The sequence below is a fragment of the Acomys minous genome (genome assembly GCF_964271855.1).
Source record: "Acomys minous genome assembly, chromosome: 1".
NCBI classification, from domain to species: Eukaryota; Metazoa; Chordata; class Mammalia; order Rodentia; family Muridae; genus Acomys; species Acomys minous.
Window position 1 is genome coordinate 68,792,723 of NC_140483.1, and position 23,580 is coordinate 68,816,302.

At 50.7% G+C, this 23,580-nt stretch overlaps 1 protein-coding gene across 5 annotated transcripts in view; it reads left to right on the top strand.

Annotated features, from left to right (window-relative positions):
• Window positions 1-2,264: 2,264 nt before the first annotated feature.
• Window positions 2,265-23,580, top strand: part of STEAP3 (STEAP3 metalloreductase) — a 48,516-nt gene continuing 27,200 nt past the window's right edge. The window contains exons 1-2 of one of the 5 annotated variants that reach the window (XM_084792503.1): window positions 2,265-2,421; window positions 19,578-19,644. Coding sequence is in view for 3 of the 5 variants with exons in the window: in XM_084792501.1 (XP_084648627.1) it covers window positions 3,347-3,368 (22 nt within the window). In the remaining 2 variants the exon portion in view is untranslated. Of the gene's footprint in view, window positions 2,422-3,234; window positions 3,369-8,893; window positions 9,108-19,577; window positions 19,645-23,580 lie in introns of those variants that run through there. The other 4 variants (XM_084792502.1, XM_084792501.1, XM_084792505.1 and 1 more) reach the window with 4 other exon arrangements.

Below are 23,580 nucleotides of genomic sequence, written 5' to 3' on the forward strand. Positions count from 1 at the left end.
CACAGAGAGACCTGTCTTGAAAAAAGAAAGAAAGAAAGAAAGAAAGAAAGAAAGAAAGAAAGAAAGAAAGAAAGAAAGACAGACCCCCAGGAACTCTGAGATGTGTTTGCTGGGGCAGATTTGATCAATGGGATCCTTTAATGAGGTAGAGAGGGTCTAGGTCCTGGGGCAGACAGAATAGAGAGCTGGCGGGGAGGCACAGTGGATCAATAAAGGAAGCCCCTACCCAAGAGAAAGTTCAAGATACTCATGTGAGCTGTGGGCTACGGCGAGCGCAGGGAAACCCCTAAAAGCAGCATTTCCTCCACAGACAGTGGGGAACTCTGCTTCTTCATCCCACTGTACCTTTAAGAAAAAAAATCATTTATTGTGTGTGTACACAAGCTCGAACAGTACACATACGGAGGTGGGAGGTCAGAGGTCAGAGGTCAGAGGACAACGTTTGGAAGTTGGTTCTCTCTTTTCACTTGTGGGCCTCCGGGGATTGAACTCAGGTTTGATGGGAGCAGCCTTTACTCTCTGAGCCATCTTGGTGGTTCTCCCAGGATGCCTTTAAGCATGTGGTTTAGGGCCATTCCTGAGGCCCAGCCTCTTATCCTGCTGGCCTCTCCAAATCTTTATTTCCCTAATACCCTGGGGCTTCCTGGAAAACAAGATTCTCAGAATTCCTCAAAGTAACTTCAGCTGAGGTATGGTGCTTCATACCTGTAATCCCTGCAGAGGGGAGCTGGGCAGGATGATTGCTGCAAGTTCAAGGCCAGTCTGGGCTACTTAGGGAGGCGCTGTTTTCAAAACAAAACAAGGAAGTTGAGCATGGTAGCCCATGCCTATAATCCCAGCACTCTGGAGGCAGAGGCAGGCGTATCTTCATGAGTTCGAGGCCAGCCTGGTCTACAAAGCAAGTCCAGGACAGCCAAGGCTATACAGAGAAACCCTGTCTCAAAAAACAAAACAGACCAAAAAATAAAATGATAAAGAACAAAACAAAACAAGGGGCTAGGGAGATGGCTCCATTGGTAAAGGGTTGCCACACAAATGTGAAGATCTGAGTTCCACTTGCCAGCACTCATGTAGAGAGCCAGCACAGGATGCTTGCAATCCCAGTCCCCAGGGTTTGCCAGCCAGCCTAGCCTAGCCTAGCAGTGCCAGTGAGCTCAGGTTCTGTGAGGGACACTGCCGCGAAAAACAAAGTGGAGAAGCAATTAAGGAAAAGACCTAACATTGACCTCTGGCCCTCATACACATACATCCTCACTTATGCACACACACACACACACACACAGAGAGAGAGAGAGAGAGAGAGAGAGAGAGAGAGAGAGAGAGAGAGAGAGAGACATCTACCAACACCTTTACAAGTCCCCCGCTCTCCCACACACACTGCAAAGCTGCTTAATGGAAAATCCTTCTTCTGACCTCTAGGAATAGTCTAGAAAGAGGCTCATGAGTCCCATGAGTCAGAAAAGCCACACTCCCATTTCCCATAAGCTGAGTAGAAGGCAATGCCGCAGGGGTCATCAGTAGCAGGTTGGTAAGACCATAGCATAAGTCTGAAAGGACATCTTTGTGCTGTGCCCTACAGCACAACAAAGCCGGTGGCGCTGGGGTGGGGGACAGCATTAGGCAGTGTCCCAGGGCAGGGGACACCTTTGTCAGGGCAGGGTGGCATCTTGGAACTCAGAAGTAGTGTGTGTATGGTTCTAACTTAGCCAGTAGTTCCCAAGGAGCCAAGATGGAGCTCACCACAAAACCCTTGAAACCTGCAGACTTCGGAGGGCAGGTCAAAAGTCATCCCTAAAGAGGGCAGGAGATGCAGATGTGATCCAGCTACAGTCGCCCCCCTCCCCCTCCACACACACACCGGTACTCCATCGTATTTGCAAGCCTGTGCACCCTTGTTAGAGATAGGAGAGACCTACTTTCACAGCATAAGAGGGAAGAAACCCACCCCCACTTGTCACCTTGGGCTCTGTCCACCTAGTCTGCTCCCCCAAATAACCACTTTGACCTTGATCATAAACTGCACTTGGATTTGGAGTGTTCTTCGAGTGTGGGAGGCAGGCAGAGGTCACCACGTCTTCCCACTCCCTGCTCCTCCTTGTCGGGGTGGTCGGTTCTGCTCACAGCCTGTGGGCAGACCAGGAAATGACAAGACTGCCTCTGAGACTCCCCAGGGGAACAGAGAGGGGGGGATGGTGGCTGGTGGCTTCCTCCACTTGTAAGTGCAGGGCGGGGACCGCGATTGAGGCCAGGAGGGGTGGCACTGCTGGATAAAAGGCAGCAAGCTGGCGGGCGGCCACTACCCTGCCAGGTCCGGCCCCATGGCGGGCGGGGCGCAAGGAAAGGAGGGGCCTGGGGCTGAGCCACCGCCTCCGCCGGCGACCTGCAGCTGCCAAGACTCTCTGCTAGCGGCTGGCCACTGAGGTGAGTGACCCTCTCCGGGCTCGCGTGCCTTAGGCTGTGCGCTGTCCCCGGGACCCCTGTCGCGCGCCAGCTCTGACGCACCCTGAGAAAGCGCTACTGGTCGGGAAACCTCGTCCCCCTAAAACCAAGCCACGTGAGCCTGGTGGCAGAAGATCCCAGCGGGGTGGCCACAGACAAGGGGAAAGCAGGCGCCCGTCCGGAGCCCGCGTTGCACTTGTCAGCCACCCTCCGGGCAGCCCTGAACTACCATGGGTCCCACGTGCTCCGCTCCGCGTGTTTCAGGGAAGGAAGTACTTAGTACCCAATTGGCAGGTTTGCTCAGTGCCCGCCTCTGCTCGCAGAGCAGTAGCCCTTGAAAGTTCTTCCTCCTGCCCTCTGAAATCTGGGAGCAGGCTGCCGGCAGGAGCATAGCGGTAACTTTGGTCACTCTAGTTAGATAAAGTGGAGGTTGGGGACTAGGCTGTTTGGGTGAAAAGGCATCTTGTGCTGGTGGGGGCAGCGGGGCGGGGGCGGGGGAGGTACAGGGCACCAAGAAGTCTAAAACAGGTGTTTATAGCTACCTCTGAAATAGGTTCCAGAAGTTGGGGTTTGTGAAGTGCCCTAGGGAGGTACATCTGTCCAGCAGGGTGCTGCTATGATATAATTAGCAGTCAGCATGTCTCAGGCGCTTATACGTGTGCCAGACTGCTTGCAGGGGTATGCACATCCTAGTCCAGTGAATCCTGGCAGCTAGGAAACCCCGTTCTTCTCCGTTGTTATTCAGGGGAAGGCTGAGACTTCAAGATCCCTGATGTTTCAAAAGGACACACAGGTAGCAAGTCGTAGAAGTTTCAGACTTTCCCCACAAAGGGGCCTTCTAGAATGTGAAGCAGACCGGGTCCTCAGAATATCTGGATAGCCCAATGACTGCAGCCCTAGGGCGGCCATGCTGCCCCCAAGACGAAAGGGTATGTATGCCTCCTCAAGCCACTGCAAGGGCTGGCTGTGTCCATGTGGAGGCAGAAGCGCATGGTGGGTGTCTTCCTTTAATGATTTGCACATCTTAAGAGATGGGATCACCACGGAACCTGGAGCCCACCAACTGGCTGAGCTGTCTAGCCAGCAAGCCCAGGGAAGCCTCCTGTCTCCACCTCCCTAAGGCGACCATTACAAGCGTGCTGGAGGACAGTAGCTTTTCGTCTGAGTTCTAGGCAGCCCGGACTCATTTCCTTATGCTTGCATAGAAAACACTTCACTGACTGAACCATCTCCCCAGCCCCTGCAAAGGCTGGTAAAAACACAGACACCCCTCCCCCAACCCAGAGGCCCCCTGGGCAGCCAACTGAACCAGTCCGGGAGCCTGTGGAGGGCCCAGCTGTGGGTCCGTCTGTCTTACTCATCTCCTTCACCAGTGGTCTGCAAAGGTGTTGGCAGGAAGCAAATGTTTAATCAATGTCTGAGGGATAGAGAGATGGAAGGGGCAGGCAGTGTCCCTGGGGGAAGTAGTAGGGACAGGAAGGCTTTCTGACAGAGGCCTTAGAATGGGATTGACATGGGATGCTACTAGCCTCAGAGCCAGCTGGGAAACTCAGGCTGGCCCAACTGGTCACCTGGAGTTTGATCAGACCACCCCAAGCTTACCGAGGTCCTCTAGGCTTAAGCTTGTATCTCTCTAGCCGGAAGACACGAGGCAGATAGATTCCTGGCCTGGCCTGTCTTCTGTGCTTGTCTCGTGGTTCTTTCTTCCTTGGCCTTATCAGAGACAGAGTGCTGGGCAGGGTTTCGGGGGTGTTAAAAAGTGAAAGTTCTTGATCAAAGTCCGAAGCCACACACCCTCACCATGGGTGGGATGAGTCTGGTTTTGTAAGGCGGCAAACAGCCAGTCTGACTCTCAGGCGACACTGGAGTCTTCTGGCTCTCTGAACGTGGCTGGGGCTTTAGGCGCTATACCCCCATAAAATAGAGGACGTGCTGCCCACGGGCATTAACTGTAAGCAACTCCGAGTCGTTGGAGACTGTTAAGGATCAGCTCCCTCACTCTGCTCCCGAGACTTTGAATATTAATGTTATGGATTTCTGTTCATGTCTATGTTGGGCGTGTGTATAAGTGTGTGTGTGTGTGTGTGTGTGCGTGTGTGCAGGTGTGCATGTGCATGCTCACATGATTATGAAGACCAGAGGTCAACCTCAGGTGTCATTCCTCAGAAGCTATTCATCTTTTCAAGACCGGCTCTCTCGCAGCTCTGGGACTTGCCAGTTCACCTTGGCTGGCTGGCCTGTGAGCCCCAGGGAGCTGCCTGTTTTCGTCTGCTGCCCCCATCTCTGTGATTACAAGTGTGCACCACTATGTGCTCAGCTTTTTCATATGGCTTCTGGGGGTGGGACTCGGGTCCTCACACTTGTAAGGCAAGAGGTTTATCAACCAAGTTATTCCCCTGTGTCAGATTCGAGCATTCATCTGACTGGATCTTCTAGGCCCCTGCTCTCTAAAGACCACTGGGGCCCAGAGTGGACCCTGGGATCCCCCTTCTCTGTGACAGGGCTGACCCCAGAACCCTTCCTGAGAGTCTGGGCACCTGTGTCTGTCCAGTCTGTGCTTCCTGCTGTCTGCAAACTGAAACCTTAATAGGCTGGGGCAAGGGTGGAAGGCCTTCCGGGACTTGGGTTCTCTGCCTTCCAACTGAAACAAGATCTGCCTCTTGCTGCCTTCCCTACCCTGCAGAGTGGTCAGGACTTGCTGGGTTGGGCAGGCAAGGGCTGAGTACCTTAAGTACTCTATGAAATCTCTCTCTAGCACCTGCCCCAGGAATAGAGCCTCTGGATTTAAATGGAGGATTTGTCCCTTAGAGCCCACATTTGGCTTCTTTCCTCCTTTGGGAAGAAACAGATGTGTGCCTCTGTTTCCTAATCTGTGAAGACCTGTGCGTGCCGTGGCACACCTGTGGAGGTCAGAGGACAACGTGGGAGACCTTGTGGTTCTCCCTTTCTGCCTTTATGTAGTCATCAGGTCACTGGGCTTGTGCAGGAAGCGTCTTACCTGCCGAGCTGTCTTCTCAACCCATGTGCCTGTTCCCTGCTCCTGCCCCACCCATGAAACCCCATTCTAATCTGTGAGGTTGTGAAGGGTATGAGGGGGTTGGGATCCTCGCATGAGGTGCAAGTAGCCAGTCAGGAAATCAGCTTTTCCTGGTTGGCTCCCCTCAAGCGGGGCCTACTCTCTGTCCCACTCAGCCTCTCAGGGTGCACTGCAGCTCAGCTCCCTTCCCGTCCTTGCCCTGCCACGAGCCGGTGCCATCCCGCCTGAGATGCCAGTCCTTGATCCTAAGCAGTTACCGGAGCCAGAACCAAGCAATGGTCTTGTCCTCCCAACCATGAGCCGTTTCCAAGGGCAGACTAGCCTGGACTTGCTTTGTAGACCAGGCTGGCCCTGAACTCACAGAGATCCACCTGCCTCTACCTTCTTGAGTGCTGGGATTACAGACCACCACGCCCGGCCTCCAACCTCTTCTTACAACCCCAGAGAACCCTTACCACTCACTCTATGCCTGTCCAAATCCTGCTTCATCCATGATTCATCAATTAACATTTACAGAGCACTAACTTGGTGCCGCGCACTCAGACAGCAGGGGTAGGACTCCCATATGTTACACTCCCACACTCATGGTCCCCTCTGTATTTCTGAGTACAGGTAAAGAAAAGGCCTCTCTCCTAGCTCTCCAGGGCACTGTTTTGGGTAGACCACTGTCCAGGTACCCCTGCAGAGTAAAAGCATTGTACCCCGAGAGCCCCTCCCTCCCCAAGCAACTCGTCCTTACCTATCACCTTGGTCACCCATAGGAGCAACTGTGAACATCACTGTTCCATAGTCAGGTCTGCCGTCCACTCCATGCCAGCAGCCTGGTGTTTAGGCAATATTTCCATGCTGGGAACTGAACACAGAGCTAGAACATGCTGGTCAAGTGCTCTTGGGCTGAGCTGCTCCCAGGCTCCAATTGCTTCTTTCGGAGCCAAGAGCATCACACTAGCCCAAGGCACAAATGTATAGAAATAAGAAGTTCAGGGAAGGGTGGAGTGGGCTGTCCAAGGTCATGTGACGTCAGCAAGGCCTTCCTGGGGCTGGGGAGCAGGCTCTGAATAGTGGCTCCCGCTCCCCCATACCCTAGGCACCTGATATGTGTGCGGTGGCTGTCTGGCTGTCGGGGAAGAGGTCTGTCATTATTCCTGGTAGGCTTCGGGAGGTGACAGGACCCCAGCAGTGAAGCTGAATATCTCTGAGGGCAAACTTGTTCTAGGTGGCTGTGATCCGGGCCCTCCTGGTGGAGTTGACCCAGACAGTCTAGGCTATGACAAGGAGCCTATGTTAGGTTATTTGGGTGAGCAGCCATGCCTGCGCAAGGGTCAGAGGCATACTGGAAAGCAGTGGTTGTGCCCAGCAATTCGATACCGCCTCCCACCAAGACTGTCACTGTCCTCTGGCTGGTCCTTGGAGAGATGGCCTCAGACTGGCCAGATCTGGAAGGGAAGGAGCCTAGTTGTCAGGGATCTTGACTGGGCTGGGGGTGACATTCTGGAAAGCCAGCTCTGGCTGGAGGTGGAGACCACAATGCACCTCTCTGTTTTCAGGGTCTCCACAAGAAAAGCCCCATGGGAGCAGGTGGAACCCTCAGGAACCTGAAAGAGTTTGTTAGCTCCTTTCCGCTCCACCCAGCAGGTGTTCCCCTCCCCGCATCCACCTCTCCCCAGGGAAGTGTCCCCTCCACTCAGAGCAGTCACTCCAAGGGGACCTGGTGCTCACCCAGCAACCTTGACTGAGACACAGTATGCTAAGGGCCCATGTACTGACTCAGGAATTCCGCCCCCAAATCCTGCTCCGCATCTCTCCAGGTGATTCTGGGGGCCCACTGGTGATGGGGGCTCTCCTTGAGTCCCACTGGTCCCACAGACATCTTCCAGCCTCAAGAGAGCACAGCTCAGAGGGACAGACTATGGGAGATGCTTGGGTTTCTGTCCTCAGCTGATGCTGTCCAGGGATAATGCGATACCCCCAGCAATAGAGGGCAGATCCAGACACTAGGCAGACACATACAAACAATAGTACCTGAATAACTTGTTCCTTTAAGGGCTCTCATAGTCATTGCTTTCTTTTAATGATCAAAGCATAGAGGGAACCATGGGGATGTGGCTCAGCTGGCAGAGTGCTTGCTTAGCATGTATGAAGCCCTGGGCTCCAGCCAAAGACCCACATACACTGCACATGAGGAGTATCTCTGTGATCCTAGCACATAGGAGGTAGAAGGTTGAGGGTTAAGAGTTCAAGGCTACTCTTTACAACACAGGGAGTCTAAGGCCAACCTGGTCTACATGAGACCCTCAGTGTGGCAAAGAAGCCGGCCAAGGTCACACTGTTTGCATGTGGTTGAACTCAAGTTCATATTCAGGGGTGCTGCCTGCGTACAGCTGCCAGCTGCTGACCCAGCCTGACTTGTTAATTCCGAGTGGGCAAATGTTGCCTAGGGCTCCAGGAGCTGGCAAGTGCCTTAAGTATCCAACAGCATGGTTGGATCTCCAAAGAAGGGGGATTTGCGTGGGTCAGGAACATGTTAAAGCTCCGGTGCAAGTAACAGGCCAAGTACAGGGCAGTCACCACAGGTCAGGGCACAGAAGGAAGAGAATACAGAACCAGTCTCTGTATTGGCCTGTGCTGAGATCCAGAGACTAGCCCTGCCCCACCGGGAGGCTTAACCGCTAGGGACAGGCATAGCATAGCAGACCACCAGTCAGGAGTATGGCCTTGCTGTGGTTATTCGTCCTTATAAAGCCACAGGTGGGGATGTGTGCTTTTTGTCAACAGACTTCATTAGGCTGCAAGATCAACAGTTCTGACAGGTTGAAGATACGCCTGTGCACAAGCCCAGCTAGCACAGTTCCCTTCCACCATATACAAGTTTTGTGAACTCTGCTGCCCTTGCAGGCTTGGAACTCAGCGGTAAGCCACCAGCAGCAGGCGGGAGGGCGGATGCCTTTATCTACCGTTTCCCACAAAATGGTCTTCTGCCTATAGAGCTGTCTGTCTGTCGTCATCTTTCTGCTATGGGCACTGTCTGGCACACAGTATCAGAGACGCCTCCTCTATCAGCACAAGATGCTGAGAGACTTATCTCAAAGCCAGTGGTGGCAGCCATGGTGACTGCAATGGATTACCCGCTGAGAAATTGATCAGTTGCTCCTTTCTGTAACCATTATGCTTGCTTTGGACCTGGAAGGGTCTCGGTGTCTCTGCCCGCCCTCTCCTTTATGTTGGATGACATTTATTCGTTTTATGCATCCTGGCTTTGGCTTGCCATCCTGCCTCAATTCCTGTACCAAAGGCACTGGAGTCTGAGCCACTAATTACTGCAGTGAGGTTACCTCCCTAAACAGGAAGTCTCCTGCAAAATTGCTCTCTCGAGCACTTTCTCACTAAGCATCAGTCACCTCCTGGGCCAGTCCCTGTGGCCAGCTGTAGGCGGGCAAGCTGAGAGGGAGGGGAGGTGTCCCAGTTACCCACGCCCTAGAAGGCCCGTGGCCTCCCCACTTCTGAGAAACCACAACAGGCTGCCAAAGGTGGACACTTTAGTCAGAAGAAGTGACTTGCAGTGGGCTCACCTAGGGACTCTAAAAACTTCAGACCTCAGCTGAAGGCCAGATGTCGCAGCCGCCTGTTGCCGGTAAGTCTGACCAGGGCTCCAAGGCAGCCACTCGTTCGCTAACTAGTACTTTGTTCACTAACTAGTACACCATCTGCTGGTCCACTTGAAAGTGCTGCTCTGGTCTGCAGATTTACCAGAGTCCAGAGAGAGCAGCCTTCCCTGAGGGTTGTGCAGCCTCAGGTTGGCAGCGAAAAGCACAGTAGAATGGGGTCTTGACAAAATAAAGTGGGAGATTGTCCGCTATGCACATCTCAGGATCCCCCCCCTTCCCAGGGAGGGCGCTCAGGCAGTGAATACAGGAGCCTGTCAGAGTGTAGGGCTCCAGTTTCCACACAGAGAGAAAGCAGCAGCTTTGTGGGGTTTAGTGTGTGTTGCTTTAAAAAAAAAAAAGTTAATGTTCATGATGTATTTCTGAGGAATGTGGGCCTGTTGGGAATTATAAATTTTACACAGAACTGCTGGCTGAAAGTAATCGAACTGGATTTTTCTAGAAGGATTTGAAAAGCTAGATGTTTGTAAAAGCCCTATCAATTATTCATGCACTTTTATTTTGCAAAGTGATGTGGGGAGAAAATTCTGTGTTCTGTCAGAGCAAACTTGCGGGCTCCTGTGTGTGGATGTGGATGTGTGGATGAGTGTGTGCTTTGTGTATATAAATGTGTGAGCATGTGCATGCATGTGTACATGTGTGTGTGTGCGTGTGTGTGTCCTGGTTCATATGCATGGGCTTTGTTTTCTCTTCAGCAGAAACAAAACTGCCTTCCTTTTTTAAAAAAAATGTATTTTTGTGATGTCTAAATAACAATTCCAGGTAGTAGTACAAGAAATGCAACAACAAAATGTTTGTAAAAGTCCATCAGATAGGAGAAATTCCCACGGAGAAAACAGAAGTGTTCAGAAGAAACATGTTTGTCTGTCGTTAGATGTTCTGTTTTGTTTGGAGCAGAGCCTCCTGTAGCCCAGGCTGGGCTCAACCTTGTCCTGTAACCATCAGGATGATTTTGGACGTCTCATCTTCCTGCCTCTCCCCCCAAAACATGAGAACGGCAAGCACACACCACCACACCCTTTGTATGCTTCTGGGGACTGAACCCAGAGCTTTGTGTATGCTATGTGAGCTTCTACCAATCGGCCTGCACCCCAAGATATGCCACCAACTTTGACATGCTTCTTTGAGCCTGGTGGTCTCTTCTCTTCTCTCACCTTGGGAGGCAGAAGTAGAGGTTTCTCAGAGAAAGAGCCTGGAGTCCCCAGACCTAGGAAGGAGGGGGGTGCCTGTAGCCCAGGCTGGGCTCAACCTTGTCATATAACCAAGGGTGGTTTCGAACTTCTCATCCCTCTGCCTCCACCTCCCAAATATGGCAAGCATACACACCGCACCATTTGTATGGTTTTATGGTTCTGGGGACTGAACCCAGGGCCGAGCAAACCCTGGGTTCAGGGCCCAGGATGGAGGACAGCCCCACTTTACAGGGACAGCGAGAGGAGTGACTAGGAAGTTGTTCCCAGCCACTCAGAAGATAAAAGGACACAGGAAGAAAACAGACACAAATCTAGAACCTGGTGCTGGCCGGGTGACATCTGTGACACCCACATACAGAGCCCAAGGTCATGACTGCCGCAGGTGTAACCTGGCCTCCTCTTCTAATGTCTTCTCATCTGACCCTGGGGATTTGGTCTGTATAGGTATCAAGGCACTTACACAGTGCCAGGGTGTGCTGGCTGCCTCCCTCAGTAGCCGTATGCCCCGAGGAAACCTAAGATTGCTACTCAGAGAAGTCACGTGGCAGAAAGGAGGAGAAGGAATTGTCCCTGGGAATGGCTACCTTTTGCGTAGCAAGGGTGTAATTTTCACTCCAGCTGTGTAGGCAATCCCACAGTTTAATGATGGCTTGACATAGGACCTTCCAACTTTAAGGAGGTACAAAAAACAACAGCACTCAGTAGAAACCGTTTCTTCGCATTTTGAATCTGGATCCTTTCCCAGGCATTTAAAACGTACCCTATAATCAGTTTACAGTGATTTGTTGGCTGCCACGCCACTGTAAGGCAAGGAACACCCATGTCTTCAGGTCGATAAAATGAGCAAGGCTTGTGTGTGTAATTTGTATGTGTCTGTATGTTCACACATGTGAGCTCGCATATGTACATTCTCATGTGGAGGTCAGATGCCTTTCTCACTCACTCTCCACTATATCTATTGAGGCAGAATCTGTGGTTTGAACCAGTTGCCTCCCAGTTCTGCTAGTCCTATCGGGGGATTCCCCTGTCTGTGTCTCTGGGATTACAGGCAGGCTGCCACTCCTGTCTGGCATTTATATGGGTCTTTGTGTTTTCATGGCCTGCTCTTTACCCCTCAGCCGTCTCCCCAGCCCGGTAAGACTTTATAGACATCACTCCCTCCACCTGCCCGAGGGGTGTGAAGCATTCTTACCAAAGGGAGCTAGGTGTAACATTGCCAGAAATATGTGGGAAGGGATGACAGGAGAATTTGGGGCTCCCCAACACTCTAAGGGAAGCTATACTTGTTCCATCCCAGGGGACCAGAGGGCAAAAGGAACTGGGAGGCCTCTCTTCTTCCTCCTTAAAAAAAAAAAGCATGTATATTCGTGTGTGTGTGTGTGTGTGTGTGTGTGTGTGTGTGTGTGTCTTTATTTTGGTTTGGGCTGGTTTTATTTGTTTGCTTTTTGAGACAGGCTCTCATTAGTAGCCCTGATTAGCAGAGAACTCTCTTTGTAGACCAGGCTGTCTTCAATCTCACAGTGATCTGCCTACCTATGTCTCCTAAATGCTGGGATTAATGGTGTGTGTGTGTGTGTGTGTGTGTGTGTGTGTGTGTGTGTGTGTGTGTGTGTCGCCACGCTGGGCTGAGAGGCTCTCTTGATCAGATTATTTGAGTCAGGAAAACCCACCCTAAATGTAGGTGACACCTTCTGGTGGCAGCCTAGATAAAAGGACTTGGAGAAGGAAACACTTGCTTTTTGCCTGTTGTCCTCGGTCTTGCTGGCAAATTCCTTTATCTTGCTGTGGTAGCATCCGCCTCTGATGCTAGAACCAGCTTCTTTGAGTTTTCATCATAGACTAAAGCCCTGTGGCTCTACAAGAGTCTCCAGACCTTTAGGGAAGTTTGGGACTGTTGGGATACGTAGCTGATAGGCTGAGCCAACCCTGGATTCCAGGCCTCTCTAGCGCACGACAGGCGCTTCTTGGATCACCTAGACCATGTCCTGTAAATCCATCTACAAATCATCCCGAGTCATCTCTTGTGAGGAGCAAGTAGTTTAGTGTCTCTATGTATAAAATGTTTGTCTATATGGAAAAACAAGGACAATAATGGTGCTGGCTGGTGACTTCCAGAATCTCTGGATAAAATGAGAAAAGAAAAGAATGACCTCGGTGATAAAAGTTATTCAGCTCCAGATGCTCTTAAACAGGCTAAGGTTCTCTACGTGTGTTCTGGAAGAAATCTCTTCTCCAGCAGATGGAAAGTTCAAGTTGCCAAAAGTCAAACCCCAGGCCCCATTTGAGTCTCAGTCCTGAAGGATGTCAGCCGTTACGGTGAGGACACTGATTAGCTAGTAAAAAAAAAAATTGGGATCTTAAGTGGTACACCGTGGCAAATGCCTGTAATCCCATCACTCAGGGAGGCAGAGGCAGGCGGATCTTTGTGAGTTCGAGGGCAGCCTGGTCTACAAAGTGAATCCAGGACAACCAAAGTTACACAGAGAAACTCTGTCTTGAAAAACCAAAACAAGACAAAAATTGGTATCTTGTGGCTCAGGATGGAGATGTGTTGGGGGGGGGTCCTTAAGGAGGCTGAGGACATTGAATCTTCAGATTTCTTCATCTGTGGAAGTAGTCTTCCCACACTAGAGAATGTGTTGCCTGTAAAAGTGACTTTTATTTGCTGATGTAATTGTCATCTCAGAGGCTCACTGTCTCCATCTGCTAACCTAGGTCTAGAATGTTCTCGGCTTCTAAGATTTAGTGCTGAGGAAGTTCTCCCTTCCTGGTTCTTTCTGAACTCTGGCTAGCTGGCTCAACTCAGTTGTTCTGGTTCAAACCCCTCTCTAAGCTAACTGATTCTATCTGGCTTCTCTCAGCTTCTGACTGAATTGTTCTGCCTGGCCTCAAACTACTTCTAGCAGAGTGATGCAGTAGCTCAACTGGCAAGGTTTCAGACTGTGAAACAAAAGGTCCAGGGTTCAAATCCCTGCTAATTGAATGATGGGCATGGTGGCGCATGCTTTTAATCCCAGCACTCGGGAGGCAGAGGCAGGCGGATCGCTATGAGTTTGAGGCCAGCCTGGTCTACAAAGTGAGTGCTGGACAGTCAAGGCTACGCAGAGAAACCCTGTTTCGAAAAACAAAAAACAAACAAACAAATAAACAAACAAAAAAACTATTTCTAGCAATCTGTTCTAATCTTCTGGCTCCTGGCTCCTTCTCATTCTCTGGCTCTCTGGCTTCACTGGCTTCACCTGTATTTAGCTTACTACAGCCTTTCTTTGTAAATCTCTCCCAGTAAAACGGTCTCCTCCCTCTCTCTCTCTCTCTCTCTCTCTCTCTCTCTCTCTCTCTCTCTCCTCTCCTCTCCTAAGTTGCCTCCTTTTTCTCTGTTTAGTGAGAGTTAAACATCTCCTATTCTGTCAAATCTTTCTCTCATTTGTACTCTAGGCATGTGATGGAGCTCAGTGCTTAAACAGGCCCCCGGAGTTGAAACAAAGTGTGGTTCATAAAGAGGTGTACCACGACAGTAAAGACCCTAATGGGTTTGCTAATTTGCGCAAGCAGGAGTCTGGGGAACATGTGTGGGGATGGATTCTAAGGGTGTGGGATAACGGTGGAAGGATGAAAACACTGGACCAGCCAGAGCTTACAGATATGGATACAAGGTCACTGAGTGGAGATTGTAGGTTTAAAATGGACCTTCAAACAGTTTGAGGCAGTTCCGAGCACGGCTGCTCACACCTTTCTTTAGTCCCAGTGCTTTGGAAGCGGAAGCAGTGGATCTCCGAATTGCAGGATAGATGGAACTGTATAGAATACTATCTCAGGGGGAGAAAAAAAAAGCTCATTTTATATGTTGGCTGAAATATATATATATATATATATATATATATAAAGGCCTACCGAGAGTGAGCTGGACGTGCCTGATGTCCTTTACCAGCTTAGGAAAGATGAAATGCTAGAGTGGACCCACTGCCTTGGTCCTAGTCCTCCACAGCAGGAGAGCCCAGAACACATGCCCTTCCCTAATGCTGGAAGACACAGAGTGACCAGAGGGCCACCAGCCCATCTGAACAGCTTTGCTATTGCTCCTTCCCTCGGGCCGGACTTACAGCTGGCGGGCGCTGCTGTTCAACTGGACGTTGGAAAACAGTGACGTACAGATATCCTTAGAAAGGCTACGTAAATCAGTGCTGCCTACCGTGAAGGGCTTGAAAGAGTCAGGGGTAGCGGTTCCCACCGCACATCCCTTCAACTCTGCTGTGTGTAGAAGACAAATGGATTGTGGAGAATGATGGCTGACGAGAGAAAACTTAAGTAGTAACCCTGGTTGCTGCTGCTTTCCTTAGGGAAAGCATATGTGGTAACCTTTCTTGAGCAGATTAACACACCTTCTGGTACCTTCCCCCCAAGCACTTGGGCAGAAGGACGGCTAGAAGCAATCTGCTTTCAGTCAGCAAGGCCAGCACCTTTACTGTTCTTGAGGTACCGAGGGTCTATTAATTCTCCAGGCCACTGTGGTGGTGGTGGCGGCGGCGTCCCTAGGCTGGTGAGCTTGGGATGTATGAAAAAGCTAGCTGAAGGCACTGGAGAGATGGTTCAGTGGTTAAGAGCACTGACTCCTCTTGCAGAGGACCTGGGTTTGATTCCTGGCTCCAACATGGCCGTTCATAACGTCCTGTAACTCCAGGTCCTAGGGTTCCAACAGCCCCTTCCGGCCTCTGTAGTTCCTCCACTCATGTGGTAGACACATGCACATGCAGGCAAAACACTCATACTTATAAAGTAAATATTAAAAAATATTAAAGGCTAGCTGAGCACAAGCCAGTGAGTAAGTCAGGGTTTGAGCCAATGCACGCTGAGATCCTCCATCTTCTACCCTGAGTGACTTCCCGGAGCCGTGGGTTGTGACCCGGAAGTATTACCCAAAGAAACCCTTCCCTGCCCAAGATGCTTTTAGTCAGTGTCTCATCCCCCACCCCTTTGTTTGTGTGGCTTGTGTTGGTTTATTTGTTTGCTTGTTGAGACAGGGTCTCTCTATGTAGCCTTGGCTGTCCTGGACCTCACTATATAGACCAGGCTGGCCTTGCACTCAAAAAAAGATCTGTCTGCCTCTGCTTCCTGAGTGCTGAGATTAAAGGTGTGTGGCACCAAGCCTGGCCAAGCCAACGAGCCTTATAGCAAGAGAAAGCAAACTAGAACCAACCTTGAGTTTTGTCAGTTAGAGGACAGAAGATTTGCAGACAAAAAAGATTAATTCAGAAAACTAAACATGATCCCTGAGGGAGAGGAGGGGGAGGGGATGGAGAGGGGAGGGGAAGAGACACTGAGATTTGCACTACTTCATCACCCCTGGGATGCAGGACCCAGGTTAAGGTATGGGAGGACCCACATGTATACCCTGCCCTTGGCAGAAAGTACATTATTCAAACAAATATTAATTGAACACCTACTGGACGCCAGGCTCTGGGCTAAGTGATGGTGACGTATGTAAGAAGCAGCCTATACCTTGTGCAGGGACAGACTAGTGAGGCAGTAGGTGGCCATAACAAGAAAGGCCAGTGATGGAGCCCAGGTTCCCCTCTGGCCTGGCCCAGGAGGAAACCAAGAGCCACTCCTGAGGTTAGTCTCTTGAGCCCTGTGAAAGAGCCTGCTCTGGCCCATGGCAGGGGTTGGGGAGCGGCCTTATGATCTGGTCTTCCCAGAACAGCTGGTGAGGAGGGTGTCCTCAGGCGTCCAGAGGAAGTGGCTGTTCAGGGCAGAGGAAGTTCCCCTAAAGCCTTTCTGGAAAAGGATTTCACAACTAGACGGAACAGGAGGAAGTGAAGTCATCAAGGCTGAGTCCCAGGAGGAAGGCCTAGAGCTGTCTTTGTGTGAGGAAGCCTCAATGGAAAAAAATGCCCCCATCAATTTGGCCTGTGGGCAAGTGTGTGGGGCATTTTCTTGACTGATACGCTAAGGCCCACTCCACTGGGGGCAGTGTCACCCATGGGCTGGTGGTCCTGGGTGCTATAAGAAAGCAGGCTGAGCAAGCCATGAGGAGGACGGCCTATGCTTTAGTTCCCGCCTCCAGGTTTCTGCCTTGTGCTTCTAGTGACTTCTGTCAGGGATGGGATGTGCTGTGGGGCTGTAAGGCTGCCCTTCCCTCCCCTGGGAACCATGCTGTGGAGCTGTAAGACCACCCTCTCCTCCCCTGGGGAACCATGCTGTGGAGCTGTAAGACCACTCTCCCCTGGGGAACCGTGCCATGGGGCTGTAAGGCCGCCTTCCCACCTTCCCTCCCTGGCTGTTGTGTTGTTTCTCACAGCAACAGGAAAGTAACCAAGACCTAGGCAAGTGCTCTTTCCTGAGTACTCCGCAGCAGCCCTTTCCCCAGTTCCTTATAGAGCACCTACCGCAGCAGCATTCAAAGTGTGACCCCTGGACCTTCGGGAGCTCTGCAGCCTCGGCAGATGCCAGTGTGACTTAGCTGAAGTTCACGTACCAGGAATGGCACTGAGTGCTGGGGACTCCAAACCAAACTGTGCCAAACCCTGGAGGAGTTTGGAGCCTGGGGAGGAGCAGGTAGGAAGTGGGGAGGACTCCATAGCTGAACAGAGGTTGCTGTGGGTTTGATCTGGGAGCTGGGGATCCTGGCAGGGAAGGGTAACCTGGGGATACCATGGCTTCAGAACTGTCACTGGCAGGTACCCCAAGGCTCCCCTCCTAAACTTACTGGCACTGTGCTGCCACGCCAGGCTCCACTTCCCTCCTCATCTAAGAGTCTCAGGTGCAGCCTTTGCTTCCTTTGGGTGTCTCTGTGTTTGCTTTCTTTTAGACAGGGTCTCCTCATGTAACCCAGGCTGACCTCAAACTCACTATGTGGGTGAGGATGACATCACAGTTCCAGTCCTATTGCCTCTGGGGTTATAGGCATGCACCGCCACTTCCAGTTTATTGCATGGAGGGGTGGGGGCAGGGAGGGGTCAAACCCAGGCCTTCTTGCGTGCTGGGCAAGAACTCTGCAGACTCAGCCACACCCCCACCCTAGCCCTCACCCCATTAAACCGGCTTAGGGTTAAATGCATGTGTGCCTTCGGGCCGTTATCTCAGAAGCACATTTTTAGAAATGTGCTGTATTGATTTGGGAGTCTATTTCTGCTTTACTACAGACAAAATGGGGGTTGTTGTTGTTGTTGTTGCTTATTTGTTTTTTTTAAATCCTAGACAGAGGAGTAAAATGAAAAAGAGAATTAAGAATTCCAAAGGCAGCTGGGTGTGGTGGCACACGCCTTTAATCCCAGCACTCGGGTACCAGAGGCAGGCAGATCTCTGGGAGTTTGAGGCCAGCCTGGTCTACAGAGTGAGTCCAGGACAGCCAAGGCTACACAGAGAAATCCTGCCTCGAAAAGTAAAACATAAAAGAATCTCAATGCTGGGTGTTGTGTCACATACCTTTAATCCAGGCCAGCCAGCATGATACAGTGAAATCCTGACACAGAGAGAGAGAGAGAGAGAGAGAGAGAGAGAGAGAGAGAGAGACAGACAGACAGACAGACAGACAGACAGACAGACAGGCAGACAGACACAGAGACACAGAGACACAGGGACACAGGGACACAGAGAGCGCTGAGCCTTCACCATGAAGAACACAGCCCCTTGTGTAGGGCAGAGGCTGGGCTTAGACAGAGTGAACTTGCAGGAGCTGATTCTCTCCTTCTACCACTGGGCCCTAGGAATAGACCTCACATTGTCAGGTTTGGTGGCATGCCCCTTTACCCACTTACTGTGAATAAGTGAGATAATAATATCCAGAGGCATCTGGAAAAGTCCAGAGCAGAGAAAGAATCAGGCTGGACATGGCCAGGCCTGTCTGTGAGAGAGCAGCGGGTGGAAAACTCGCGTGGGTATAAGGAGGAGAAGCTGGCAGGCGCCTCAGAGGGAGGAAGTCCGAAGAGCCAGGAGCCTAGTGTGGGAGCTTTGAAATAGATAACAGGGACTTGTGAGTAGGTGCAGCTGAGGGAGCTTAGAGACCAGCATGGCTTTGATATGCAACCACAGGTATATAGCAATGGCAATATACTGCCAGAGGCAAGGAGAAAGGTCTCATTTGGGGGGAACAACCTGTTTCACAAGTTCCATTGGGAGTCGGAGGCAGGAGGATCTCTGTGAGTGGCCTGGACAGCCAAGGCTACACAGAGAAACTCTTGTCTTGAAAAACCAAAGGAAAAAAAAATAATAATAAAATTTTTTAAAAAAGAAAGAAAGAAAAAAGGAAAAGAAAGAAAGACAAACAATCACAAGTTCATGAGGAATGTTGGCTTTTATCTACCCACCAAAAATCCTTCTATAGCCCAACTTGAGCTCATCAGAAGATCAGGTGACCTTCCAATCAAAGATTTGCAGCTGTGTGCCTTACCCAGCTGCACGCATGCCCTTATGTAAACCCAGGCCTTTGCGTGGATAGCAGAGGATCGCGCTGGCCCCTCCCAGCTGGAGCGCATCTGTCCTGTCCCCAGACAACGCTGGGAGCGGTTTGGGGGTGGGAGGGCAGACCTCGGCACTCACACGGGTCCATCCACACCATGCCGGAATGATGGGCTCAGCAGCGGTGGAAGCCAGCCACAGAGCCCGCCAAGACCAAGGATATTGAGCCAAAGGCATGGTTGAGTCCCAGGGCCATGGCTCCTCTCCAACAGTTAACGATGGCTGTTGCATAAGTTTGGCTTCACTGTAGGTCACGGGGCTTAGAGGGCTCAGCTAGGTAGAAAACACAGAAACAGCCCTGGGCTGGAGAGTCAAATGAGTCACAGAGGCCAGGCTCATTCCTAAAGTGTGCTTACTGTCAGTCACAGAAATAATAGTCACCGGGAACTCGGTCTCTTGAAAAACAAAAACAAAGTGTGTGTGTGTGTCTGTGTGTGTGTGTGTGTGTGTGTGTGTGTGTGTGTGTGTGTGTGTGATGCCTGGGATTAAACCCAGATTATCTACATATGCTGAGCAAGCATATAAAAACTTTTTAAATTTTTGCCGTATTTTTAATTATGTGTCTCTGTGTGGGTGCATGCGCATGAATGCGCCACCTGTACAGGTCAGAGGCATCAGATGCTTCTTGAGCTGAAGTTATAGGTTGTAATCCATGCTCTGTGACTGCTAGGAACCAAACCTGCAGCTCTTCAAAAGCAGTACACGCTCTCAACCACTGAGCCACCGCCCCAGCATATATTTTGCATATGCTCACATATTTGCGTGTGTTCCATTTTTTTTCTATATATTCAGTTGTGCAGCTGTCACCACAAGCGATTTCGTAATATCTGTGTCACTACAAAAAAGAAACTCGGTGCTGGTGAGTTCACTCCCATTTTCCCTGAAGTTCTCCCCTCTGCCTACAACCACCAGTCTGCTTCCGTCTGCAGCCCTGCTTACTTTTTTTTTTTAAGATGTATTTATTTATTATTTATACAGTATTCTGCTTGCAAGCCAGAAGGGGGCATCAGATCTCATTATAGATGGCTGTGAGCCACCATGTGGTTGCTGGGAATTGAACTCATGACCTTTGGAAGAGCAGTCAGTACTCTTAACCTCTGAGCCATCTCTCCAGCCTCGCTTACTCTTGTTGGGTCAAACTGATGGGGGGGTCACAGGATACGTGGCCCTTCCCCCTGCCTGCCTCCTAATCATCTACTCTCATTTGTTTGTTTGAGACAGGTCTTAGCAAGTAGCCCAGGCTGGCCTTGAACTCGGAGTTCTTCTGCTTAAGCCTTTCAAGTGCTTGGATTATAGGCATGCACTGCTACAGCTGGCAAGCATACTACTTGTAAGGGTCAGCCATGTTGGAGCGGGTTTAGCATATAGCTCTTCTTTAAGGCTAAATAGTATTCCACTCCTGGGATGGACCCTGTTAATTCAACAGTCAGTTGATAGGATTTTGAGTTATTTATACTTTTCGCTATTTATGAGTATTATTAATACATATTTTCGTGTGGGTGTGTTTTCATTTATCTTGGGAGCACAATGGCTGCAGCAGTGGAAAACTGTCTGCTTAGCTTTATGAGGACCTCCTTCCACAGTGGCCATTCCACTAACCATTTCCACGCAGTGTGTGAACCTCCAGCTTCTGGGATGGCAACATGGCTTTGCCTGTGCATATAGAAAAAAAGAGCCTATCAGAGGTGGCATTTTCCCAAGGTCCCCTCCTGTTCTTGTGGGTCAGTGGTTTACTGGCATGTCGGTGGGACACGGGGTTGGGGGGGTGGGGACTTGTGTGCAGCAGGTTAGCAGGACCAGGGTCTAGGCAGGGACTGTCAAAGGCAACCATCTTCAGCAAAGCCCTGTCCATAGAAAGGAAGCTGAAGGTTGCTGGCATTCCTTTTTATGCTATTTCACTTTGGTTTCTTATACCTCAGCCCTCCCTTCCACCAACTACTGCCACACTAGGTAGGAAAGAAAGAAGGTTAGTGGGGAGAGGGGACTGAGTTCTCTTTAGCTGGTTAGGGTCATTGGGTTTGGGGAGGGGGCAATATCAACCTCAGTCATCAGGGTATCCAGCAGTCCAGCTAACCAGTAAACAGCAAATGAACCAGCAGCCTCTTCCTCCTACCCTCAAAGCGTTTCTTGAGGCATCCTCTCTCTCTCTCTCTCTCTCTCTCTCTCTCTCTCTCTCTCTCTCTCTCTGCTCTGATATTTATACTCTCTCTGAATCTGAATCCTCAGAATTAAACTATTTGCAGCTGGCAAAGACCATGCCCCTCTCTGAGTCACACGAGGCTGTTCTCAGCTGTGGATCACTAAGGCAGCCCCCCTATTCCACGCTTGGGATTTAAATAAAAACATGTTTACATAACTGAGTTTTGAAAGAAACCAAAACTTCCACTATAGAAGATGGATAAAATTTTCTATAAAACATAGGGGTGCTGGGGTGTGGCTGTGGCTATCTGGCAGAGTTGTGCTTGCCTAACATGAATAAGGCTCTGGGTCCAATCTCCATCCCTGCATAAACTAGGTGTGATGGCGCACCTCTAATCCCAGCACTCGGGACGTAGAGACAGGAGGATCAGGAGTCAAAGGTCATCCTCAGCTACATAATGAGTTTGAAGACAACTTGTGCTACTATAAGACCTTCTCTTGAAATAAAAATAAAATAAAATAAAGCTGGGGAGATGGTTCAGGGAGCAGAGAGCTTATAGTGCAAGCATGGAGAACTGAGCTCAGATTCCCAGAACCTACATAAAAGCCAGATGCAGTAGTATGTGTCTGTCGTCCCCGGGTTCCTATGGCAAGATGGGTTGCAGAGATGGGAGGCTGCTTGGAGCTTCCAGGCCACCCAGCGTGCTGTGCACAGTTGCACAACAGGAGACCCCATCTCAGACAAGGTGAGGACCAACATCAAGGTTGTTCTCTGACCTCCTCGCGTGAACTATGGCGATGTGTACACCCGCACACCCCACCACAACACAGCACCCCACATAACCGCCCCATGAAGGCTCAAAAAAAAAAAAGTAAGTGGGCAAAGGATGTAGTTCTGTGGTTTCATCCTTAGAGTGGGGACACACACTCAAAGATAACACTGGGGCATCCCTGACTGGGGGGGGGGGTGGTAATCCTTGGTTCTGGGTGAGAATCTGTTGCCTTTCCTTGTAGTATATGTTATCATCTGGAAGGATAACTGCTCCCAGGGGATCCTGGTTCACTTAGAATCTGAAGGGTTGTCACAGCCCATGAGAAAAAAAAAAGGCTAGGGCCACTGTCTGTGTGACCATTCTCACCCCTACCTACCAGGAGCTGGCAGAAGCTGGCAGGTTGGCTGTACATCAGAGCCAAATTGCAGCCCGTGTTTTGGCTCTGCTGGGAAGTGAGAGGGAACAAGCAGCCTTGGCAGAGACCCAGAGGGGACAGGGCCACTCACCCCAGCCGCAGTGCTCTTTTGTCTGTAGCTTGGCGGGGAGGTGAGCAGTGTAGGTTACAGACCTGGGCCCACCAGCTGCAATTCGATCCCCTCTCCCTCTGTGCCTCAGCCTATAAATAGATCCCACATCAGGGGCACAGCTAGTGGGCAGGCCAGATGACTCAGACTCTTAGCTCCACCAAACACACGGGCAGCAGCGACTCCTGGTCCTCTCAGACCTCTAGGAGGTTCCGCGTGCTCTGTCCCTCCCTAAGGCCTTCACACTAGTGGCAGGCCTTTGTCCTTGGGTGTGGCCATAGCCATGTAGAACTGTGAGGGCAACAGCTGGGGAGATGACTTAGTGGGTAAAAGGATTTGCTGTGCAGGCATGAGGACCTGAGTTCAAATCCTCAGAACCTACCAAAAAAAAAAAAAGCTGGATACAGTAGTGAGCATCCGTAATCCCAGCATTCCTATGAGGTGATAGCAAGCAAAGACAGAAGCTCATGGGCTAGCTAACATAGTGTATGCAAAGGAAAAACAATAAAGAAGCTATGTTTCAAACATGGTAGACTGTGAGGACCGACGTGCAAGGCTGTCCTCTGATGTCCACACTTATCCAGACTCATTACACAAATGTGTACACATGTACATCACACACACACACACACTGAAAGGACAGTGCACAAACACCTGCACCTGTGCTAGTGGCCTGCTTTAGTGCCACAGCCAAGGGTTTTCATGCTTTCTTCTTTGCCAAATTTTTATGTGCTAATTTTGTAAGGTTTCGCACAAAGCCTTCCCCAGCCTTCTTCTCTCCCCTGTTCTGCTGCCCTAGCAGTTGAGAGTAGAGATGGAAGACACACTTCCATTTATCCAGGCTTCTGGGGTCACACAGATGGTAGCAAATGTGGACTCCCTAATCTGGAAGCCTTGCAGGGTCAGCAGGGGTGCCCCCAGGTGGCAGGTGGCTGGACAGAGGGTCTCTGTTGCCAAGCTGCAGATCACTTGCCCCTGACTGCCCCTTGGCCCAACTCTGTAATCTCTAGGGCCTGAGGGGTGCCTCGCATTGGTGCAGAGAGGCTTCTACACACTCAATACTTACTAATGACACCTGCGAGTGTAGGTGTGCCTAGCCCTACTCTACTTATTGCTGTATCATTGTAAGGAAAGCACTATTATCTCTGTGTGTGTGTGTGTGTGTGTGTGTGTGTGTGTGTGTGTGTGTGTGTGTTGTGTTCGTGCATGAGCGCACGTGTGTGTATATGTGTGTGCATGCGTGCGTGCATGTGTGTGTGTGTGTTTGTGTGTGCCTGTGTAGGCCAGAGACCAGTGTCAGGTGTCTCTGAGACAGAATCTCTCACTGGGATCTGAAACTAATTTGGTTACGTTGGCAGG